This window comes from Eimeria acervulina, genomic scaffold (genome assembly GCF_000499425.1).
Source record: "Eimeria acervulina Houghton genomic scaffold, Eah_scaff913, whole genome shotgun sequence".
Classification (NCBI taxonomy): domain Eukaryota; phylum Apicomplexa; class Conoidasida; order Eucoccidiorida; family Eimeriidae; genus Eimeria; species Eimeria acervulina.
In genome coordinates, this window is record NW_013549521.1 from 3,973 (window position 1) to 13,520 (window position 9,548).

Genomic DNA, 9,548 nt, shown 5'->3' on the forward strand with positions numbered 1-9,548 from the left:
CACTGAAGATCTAAAGGTCCCTGGTTCGATCCCGGGTCAGCGCGTATTAATGTAAATAAACAAAAATAAATAAAATAGTATAGCAGCTTTTTAAATAATTTGTTTTAAATGCAAACAATACAGAGCACAAAGCATAGAACAGACGAAGCTGGTGATGCTCTCGGCCCACGCCCTCCCAGCTGCTGCTGCTGCTGTGCAGTGCTGCTTCTACAGCAGCAGAAGCAGCAGAAGCAGCAGCTGTTGCTTCTGCTGTGCAGTGCTGCTGTACGGAAACATTGCCCCAGTAGATGTCAGAGTTATGCGGCGCCATACAAAAAGAAACACCTTGCTGCTGCTGCTGCTGCTGCTGCAGTGCTGCATGCCTGCAGCAGCAGCAGCAACAGCAGCATAGGCAGCACCAGCAGCAGCATTGGCAGCAGCAACAGCTGCAATGGCTGCAGCAACAGCTGCGGGCAGCTGCTGAAGCATCCCGATGTCTGTCACCCTCCGCTGCTCCGCGTGCAGCAGCATCAAGATGTTTCTGCCATTGCTGCTGCTGTTTCTGTTGCTGCTGCTGCTGCTTGTTTTGCTGCTGTTGCTGCTGCTGCCGCTGCTCCTGACACCTTCTGCTGCTGCCCTCATGAGGTCCCCTCAGGGCCTGCAGCAGTCTCCTGCCTTTCTGAATGTTGCGTAGCCTCGCAGCCGTCTGCTGCAGCAGCAACTGCTGCTGTTGGCGCTGCTGCAGCTGGTGTTGCTGCTGCTGGCTCTGATGGTGCTGGTGATGGTGCTGCTGCAGGTGCTGCTGCTTCTGGTGCCTCTGGTGTTGCTGATTCTTGAGTTGCTTCTGCTGCAGCTTCTGCTGCAGCTTCTGCTGCAGGTTCTGCTGCAGTTCCTGCTGCAGTTTCTGCTGCAGTTTCTGCACTTGTTGTGTTATTTGGTGTTGCTTCTGGTGTCTCTGCTGCAGGTGCTGCTGCTGTTGCTGCTGTTGCTGCTGTTGCTGCTGTTGCTGCTGTTGCTGCTGTTGCTGCTGCATGCATATTTTCTTCAGCTGCAATCGAGCTGCTGTCTTGAATTTTTTGCCTCTGTCTCTTTACTCTCTCTTCTACCCACTGCACTTCTACTCTTTTTCGGCTAAGTAGACGGACATCTAGCACCAGACGAGCAGCAATAGACTTCCTAAGTTTGCGGCGTGCTGCTGCTGCTGCTGCTGCTCCTGCTCCTCTGGAGAGCCCCCGGGAAGCAGGTAAAGGCAGCAGCGGGTTGCTGCCTTGGTTGTACGTCACTACAGAAGCAGACAGGCGGCCCCCTGAACGCGCTGCTGCTGCTGCTGCTGCTGCTGCTGCTTCTGCTGCTGCTGCTGCACTGGGGCTGCTCAGGTGAGAGAGACGAGCTTTGCTGCGCTCTTGCCGCCTCTGGTGCTTCAGCTGCTCTATCTTAGCCTGAGCCTCCATCTCCCTAAATAAACAAACAATAAATAATAAATAATAAATAATAAATAATAAATAATAAATAATTGATAGGCATATAATAAACGAAACAGCAAATGCACAAATGATGGAGAAATGGCAGCAGCAAAAAGAGCGTCAGCAACAGCAGCAGCGGCAACAGCAGCAACAGCAGCAGCAGCATCATTGCCAGCAGTAGCAGCAGTAAGAGCAGCTGCAGTAACAGCAACAGCAGCTGCAGCAGCAGGAATCCACAGACCAGCAGCAGCAGCATAAAATAATTCTCATCAGCAGCAGCGTCAGCAGCAGCAGCATGACGGAGATGAAAAGTACTTGTACCAGCAGCAGCACTAGCAGAATATATGCATACAGATACATATATATATATATATATATGTACATATATATATATATATATGTCAGCAGCATCAGCCTACAGAGAGAAAATATACATGCATATATATATATATATATCATTCTATTTCTATATATATAATGTTAATTGTATTTAATATATAGATATATAAATATATAAATGTATATATATATATATATATATGTATGTGTGTACATACCATAGACAGACGAGCATAGCATCAAAGAAGTCTGCAGCAAAGTTTTGAAGTACGCAGTCTTTATTCTTTTTGTCTGATCTCTTAATAAACACTTTTGCTTTATAGTAAGACCAATGACCTTCTAATAAATCTCTAGCGTTTATACACCCCAGCCTCTCCGCGCTTATGCCTCGCGCAGCTTGCAAGTCTGACTTGCTGTAATACGTTAAAAAAGAATCTGTACACACAAATATATATATATATAATTATATATATGTATACATTTAATTAGATATATATGTGCTGTAATACGTTAAAAAAGAATCTGTACACGCAAATATATATATAGTTATATATATACATATATATGCATTTAATTAGATATATATACATTCTGTAATACGTTTAAAAAGAATCTGTATACACAAATATATATATATATATAATTATAAATATATATATAGACAAGCACCACCAGCAGCAGCAGCACCAGCAGCAGCAGCAGCAGCACAAGCAGCATCAGCGTCTGGAGCAGCAGCAGCACAAGCAGCATTAGCATCTGGAGTAGCAGCAGCAGCACCACCACCACCACAAGCATCATCAGCATCTGCATCATCATCATCAGCAGCAGCAGCAGCAGCAGCACAAGGAGGATGAGCATCTTCATCAGCAGCAGGTGAATTGAAGACGAAGATAGGAAGAAGAAAGAGACTGCTGCATGCATACCTGGATCCGTCCCATCCATAACAAAGAAACGCAGTGTACTTGCAGGTACAGCTGGAGCCCACAGCATATTTAACTTCGCCGCTATGCAGCCTCTCTTCCCAACATCCCAAGCCTGATGATATCCCAAGCTTAGCGAAGGAAGAGCAGGGACACTCTCTCCAAACGGCCTCCACGCCTTTGCTCGAATCTCCCTAATATCAAATATATATATATATATATATATTATATATATTATATATATTATATATATTATATATGTTATAGTTTAGGGTTTAGGGTCTATATAGTTTAGGGTTTAGGGGTAATACAGTTTACCGTTTAGCGGTAATATAGTTTAGGGCTTCGGGGTAATATAGTTTGGGGTTTAGGGTTTAGGGTTTAGGGTTTAGGGTTTAGGGTTTAGGGTTTGGCGCACGCGATCTCATCAGCTGTGATGAGGGGTTCATCATCCGCCACCTGCAGATCGTCCGCCACCTCATCACTGAAAACAAAAACAAATATAAACACTTAAGCAGCTAGCTAGCGATCTAGCTAGCTAGCTAGCTAGCTAACTAGCTAACTAGTCCCAGGCCTCCTGGTGGGTAACCCCGCAAAGCAGCAGAACCAACAGCAGCAACAGCGCTAGCGGTAGCAGCAGCAGCAGCACTAGCAGCACCACTAGCAGCAGCAGCAGCAGCAGGTAGTCTACCTTATATCGTGAGTGCGTTGTTCTCTCCTTCGAATTCGCTGCCGCAGTTTGCCCTGAAAATTGTCGGTAGGGCTGGACGTATACCCCGACACATCTCCGCTGTTGCTGCGCTTAGCAGCCTCTCCTGCAGCAGCAGCAGCAGCAACAGCAGCAGCAGCAGATCTCGCCGGGACAGCAGAATTGAGATAAACGAAACGGAAACACCAGCAGTTGCTGCTGCTGCAGCTGACGATACAGCAGCAGCCATATATGCAGCCGAACCAACTACCACGAGCAGCAGCAGCAGCAGCAGCAGCAGCAGCACGTAGCAGCAGCAGCAGCAACAGCAGCAGCGCGTAGCTCACCTGAAAAGACATCGTCAAGTTCCTGCGACTCCATTTGCTGCAGCTGCTCCTCCCAGTCTTCCCCCAAAAGTTTTTGGTAGAAGCCGCTCAAGTCCTTCGAAGTTGCATCTTGCGGTGTCTGTACACCCGCAGCAGCAGCAGCAGCAGCAGCAGCAGCAGCAGCAGCAAGAACAGGGAGGGGGTAAACAGTGAGACATCAAATCTGCAGCGTGAGGCAGACATCTGCAGCAGCAATGGTGATAAAAGCAGCCACTGGGACAGCAACAGCAGCAGCAGCTACAGCAGCACCAGCTAGAGCAGCAGCAGCAGCAACAGCAGCAGAAGCAGCAACAGCAGCAGCAACAACAAGGAAGGAGCGACGCCCTAGGGAGACAGCACTCTCCGCATTTCTAACAGCAACTGTTCATTAGCTTAGCCGCAGCCAGCTCTAAACCCTAAACCCTAAACCCTAAACCTCCTACCCTAAACCCTAAGCCCCAACCATAAACCCTAAACCCTAAACCCTAAACCCTAGCCCATTTGATCTTACAGAGTCTTTGTTAATGTTTTGAGTGTTTTGTTTAGCAGGTGGTTTTCTATAGAAAGCAGACGACTCCATAGAGTGGAGAGCAGCATCTAATACTTTAGGGTTTGGCTTCGGGACCTCCGTATACACCCGAGACCCCACAGTCTGCAGACGGCCTGTTGCTGCGCGTATCAGTGGTGCATTCGCAGACCCGGCAACCCCCTTGCTGCTGCTGCTGCTGCTGCTGCTGCTGTTGCTGCTGCTGTTGTTGTTGCTGCTCAAGCGGAACAGCCCACCCTCAAATTTGACGCTTCGTTGGCTACGCAGAGTACGCAATGCACTGAGAGCTGCACCCACAATATGTTGCTGCTGGTGCTGCTGCTGGTGCTGCTGCTGCTGCTGCTGCGATCCATCCTGATGCTGCTGGTCGTGCTGGTGCTGCTGCTCATCCTGCTGCAGCTGCTGCTGCTGCGGCTGCTCCTGCGCCTGTTGATCCTGATGCTCCTCCTGATCCCGCTGCTGCTGCTGGTGGTCTTGCAGCTGCTGCTCATCCTGCTGCTGCTGCTGCTGCTTCTCTTCATCTTGCTGCTGCTGCTGCTCCTCAGGGAGGTCTGTTGCCTCCCCGCTCTGCGGGGGTATTGCCGCTGCTGCGGACTCCATGGCTGCGTTGCTGATGCCTTTACATTTCTGAAAGAAGCAAATTTGTTGCTGCTGCTGCTGCTGCTGCTGCTGGGCTGCCACCTCGATGAGCCCAGCGCAGCTGCACGTCTCTGCTGCTGCTGTGCTGTTAGTGTTTGCAGTAAATCAGCAAATTGTTTTGCTGCCTCCAGTTCTCCTCTGTTCTACCCCTAATATGGAGCAAAACACTACGGGTCTCATGCAGCAGCAGCAGCAGCAGCAGCAGCAAGAGCAGCAGCAGCAGCAGCAGCAGCAGCAGCAAGAGTAGCTGCTGCAGAAGCTGTAGTTTCAGGCGCTGATGGCGTTTGCTTAGTCTTCCGTTCTATTAGAGGTTTTATTTAAATAGTTTTTAAGCTCTTCTTTTTGTTTCAATAGTAGTTAATAATAGCAGCAAAAGGAAAAGAGCGTATCGATACTAGCAGCAGCAGCAGCAGCAGCAGCAGCAGCAGAGGCGCCGCGCCTGCAGGCTCTGCCGCACCAGTGGTTCTGTGGTCGTCTTAGCAGCAGTTTTCTCTGCTGCATGCATCCCAATACAATTAATTTGTTTGTTTATTATTATACACAGGTAGATAAAGAAAATATACTAGAGCAGCACAACACTGGAAGCCAGCAGCAGCAACAGCAGCAGCAGCAGCAGCACCAGCAGCAACAGCAGCAGCAGCAGCGACAAACTAACCGACCCTAGCAGCAGCTGCAGGCATTCAGAAGAAGAGGTAACAGCAAAGAAAGACAAAATAAAAATATAAGATTATCCCTGGGGGCCCCACACGCTCTATGAATCGAATAGCTGCAGCAGAGATAGCCGCTGAGAACTGCTGCTGCTGCTTATGCTAGTGCTGCTGCTGCTGCTTATGCTGATGCTGCTGCTTACGCTGCTCCTGCTACTTATTCTAGTGCTGCTGCTGCTGCTGGCGCTAGTGCCGGTGCTGATGCTGTTGCTGCTGTTGCTGCTGTTGCTCCCATAGCTGCAGTTGCTGCTGTTGCCGCTGTTGCTGCTGCTGGTCTGCTGACATTCACGAATATGCTGCTGCTCGGTTTATTTATGATTTGAGTGTTGCTGCTAGTTGCTGCTGCTGCAGCGCAGCAGCAGCAACTAGTAAGCAAGCTGAAACGTGTGGATGAGCTGGGGTGTATAGGCAGCGACTCTCCGCTTCTGCTGCCTTGCAAACCTCGCCGCTGCTGCTGATCCTCCTGTTGTCTCTGCTTCTGCTGCTGCTGCTTCCTTCCTGCTGTAGCTTGGAGCTGCTACAGCTGCTGCCGGTGCCGCTGTCCCTGGTGCTTTAGCTGCTGCTGCTGCTGTTGCGTTTGCCGGTGCTGTTGCTGTTGCTGCTGCTGGTCTTGTTCTCGTTGCTGCTACTGATCCTGTTGTTGCTGCTGGTGTTGTGTGCCTGTTGCTGCTGCTGCTATTCCTGCTGCTGCTTTTGCTCCTGCTGTTTTTTCCTGCTGCTGCTGCTGCTGCTGCTGCTACTGCTGCTGCTGCTACAGGGACGCGTCTCTGCGTCTTTACTGGGTCTCCGCATCTCTTTCGCGTTGATCGATTTGCTGCACTTTTGTTTGTTGTTGTTTGTCTTTGTTTAGTCGCTGTTTGTGTTATTACTTCCGTTTAGGCTTTATATCTATGCCTATATATCCATACGTATATATATATATATATATATATATATGTAGATATATATATATGTATATGTATATATATACATATATGAGTGTATGGCTGTATCTATATCGATCTATCTACATCTATATATCTATCTCTATATATCTGTATACATATATAGATGTATGTATATATGCATATATGTATATATATATATATATATACATATATATATAATGAGGCCTTTTATTTTGTTGTTGTATGTCCCTGGAGCGAGTAGAAATTTATTAATTAATCTGCAAACACCAGAAGGAGTTGCTGCCTCTCAGGTGTCTCCTTTTGCTTCTCTGCAGCAGCAGCAGCAGCGGTAGTAGAGGCTGGTATTGCTGCTGCTGTTCGAAGAGAGAGAAGAAGCAGCAGCAGCAGTTGCCGCTGCACAGAGGGACAGGGGAACTAGCAGCAGCACCATCTGCTGTTGCTACGTTATAGCAGCAACAGCTGCTGCTGCTGCTGCTAGTTACAGCAGCATCAGCTGATGCTGCTGCTGCTAATTGCAGCAGCATGAGGTGCTGCTGCTGCTGCAGCTGTCTCCTCTGTCTGGCTAGCAGCAGCACACGCCCCTCTTCTTCTTTCTTTTCGTGATAATGAAGGTTAGTTATAATATTTTGTTTTTAAATTAAAAAGCTGCTATACTACTTTATTTATTTTTGTTTATTTACATTAAAACGCGCTGACCCGGGATCGAACCAGGGACCTTTAGATCTTCAGTCTAACGCTCTCCCAACTGAGCTATCAGCGCTGGGGCTGGCTTCTGTTGCTGCTGCTGCTGTTGCTGCTGCTGCTGCTGCGCTGCTGCTGCTGCTGCTGCCAGTCTGTTTACTCACTAAAATTGTAGGCAGAATCATCCTATGCTCTGCTGCAGCAGCAGCAGAACTCAGCTGCTGCTCATGCATACACGCATGCACACACGCATGCATGCATGCATGCATGAATGCTTTTTGAGGTTTTTCTTTAGCTGGAAGTTGCAAAGGGATATCGGAGAGAGGAATTGGGGTGTCTGTATGCAAGCGCAAGTTGCTGCAGGGCCGCAAAAGGTTTGTGCTGCTCTTCTATCAGGTGTACATACAGCAGGGGTGCCTGCTGCAGCAACAGCACTGCAGCAGCAAAGCAGCAGCAGCACAACAGCAACGCAGTAGCAGCAGAAGCTGCTGCTGCGGCGGCACAGAGTGTATAAAAAGAGTCAGAGGGAGGCCTACACCAACCATGTCTGCTAGTGATGGGCGTTACTATGCATGCTTGTACGTAGATAGAAGGGAGAAATTGTTTTATTTTATTATTTATTATTACTTTTATTTAATATTCCGATACACATCAAAAAATAAACGTATTCAAACAATCTACACCGCTGCTGCTCTCCTCAGGTGTCTGCGCAGCTCCCCCCAAGACCTGCAGCGCATCGTTGCCGCCCCTTCGGCTGCAACTAGCATGCATTTAATAGTAATAAAATATCTATTATTATATCAAAATAATAATATAAAACAATTGATTAATAAATTAGCAATACTTAGCCTATTGCATGCAGCAACAGCAGCAGCAGCAACAGCAGCAGGTGTCTTGGCGGGGCTGCGGGAGTGGGGCTGGGATCGGCCGTCTCCCCGTTCCGCGGTGCACATTGTGGGGTGCTGGAGCTGAATTTGGGGTGTATGGGCAGGTCACATCCGTGTAGGACGCCGAGAGCTCTCGGTGTTTCCTTTACGACCCATTGGGTATAACCCTAAACAATAAACGCAGACAATTTCTCATATACTGCATGCATGTACATATACACCATAAGTGTGTATAATATATATGTATGTAGTATGTGTAGGGTGTATGGATGAGTATACATGTGTACATGTATGCATGTATACATACATCCATACACCTGAACGTTCTGCGTCTTATGATTTGTTATTAAAATTGTTGTTATTGCTGCTAAAAGCAAACAACAAAGGTGTTTTAATAGGGTTTTCACCTCTCTATCTATATAGAGCAATACATAACCCTTGGGGCTCCCCACACGGATGTCTATGGGGATCTCCTTGAGGCGTCCATCAGCCTGAGCAGCTACAAGCAGAGCTCAGCGTCTGCGGGTTCGTTCCCGGCCTCATTAGAGAAGACCCACAGATATTCTGTGGTGAGTTGCTGCGGGTGTGGATTCTGCTTGTCTTTGTTTCGTTACGTTTTTAATTATTTTTAATGCTCCAGCTGCTCTTCGTCTTGTACTTGTGCTCACCGACCTCAGAGCTGTCTGTATACCCGAAAGGGATAAATATATAAATATAAATAAATAAATAAATATATATATATATGTATGTATGTATATCGCTCATAGGGTTTTAGAGAGAGTTGGGGTTAGGGGGTCTTAGGCTGTTTTGTTTATAGCGTTGTTATATTGATAATTATTTTGTTATATTAATTAGTATCTCGTTATATTAATAATTATTGTGTTGTTATATTAATATATATTATATTTGTTGTATGCTGTAGCTGAGGATACACCGCAGATGCATGCAAGGCGCTTCGGCGCCAACAATTGCTAAGGGGCAGCCAGTAGGGGGTTGAGTGTATTTGCTGCAGCAGCAGCACCAGGTGTAGGTAGCAATGTAGATAAATATACATATATATATATATATTTATTTATTTATTTGTATGGATGATGTTAGCACCAGTAGCCCTTCGTTTGTATTTCTGTTTTGTCTGTTTATTGCTGTGCATGCATTTGATGCTTGCACGGGAGTGGGTATATTGTGTATTATGTTTACAATATGCATACAGCTGATGCTGCTGCAGCAGCAGCAGCTGGTGGCTCCTCTTCTTTTTGTCGCTTGCATGGAAGAGGTCCCTTCGGTGTGTGTCTGCACCGCTTGCATGCATGCAGATCGCATTTGTATGGGCAGCGCTCTCTCTCTCTCTCTCTCTCTCTCTCTCTATATATATATATATATATATATATATGGGGAACATATATGCGTATATTGTATAAAAATCAT

General features: G+C 47.1%; 1 protein-coding gene across 1 annotated transcript; it reads right to left on the reverse strand.

Moving 5' to 3' along the window:
- Positions 1 to 617: 617 nt before the first annotated feature.
- On the reverse strand, positions 618 to 4,901 carry EAH_00051950 (hypothetical protein, conserved; the record flags this gene model as incomplete). The annotated part of the gene is made up of 6 exons (XM_013394106.1): positions 618 to 1,434; positions 2,000 to 2,194; positions 3,120 to 3,185; positions 3,477 to 3,516; positions 3,737 to 3,854; positions 4,266 to 4,901. The coding sequence occupies 6 exons, from the start codon at positions 4,899 to 4,901 to the stop codon at positions 618 to 620; spliced, it is 1,872 nt and encodes a 623-aa protein (XP_013249560.1).
- Between the last annotated feature and the right edge of the window lie 4,647 nt (positions 4,902 to 9,548).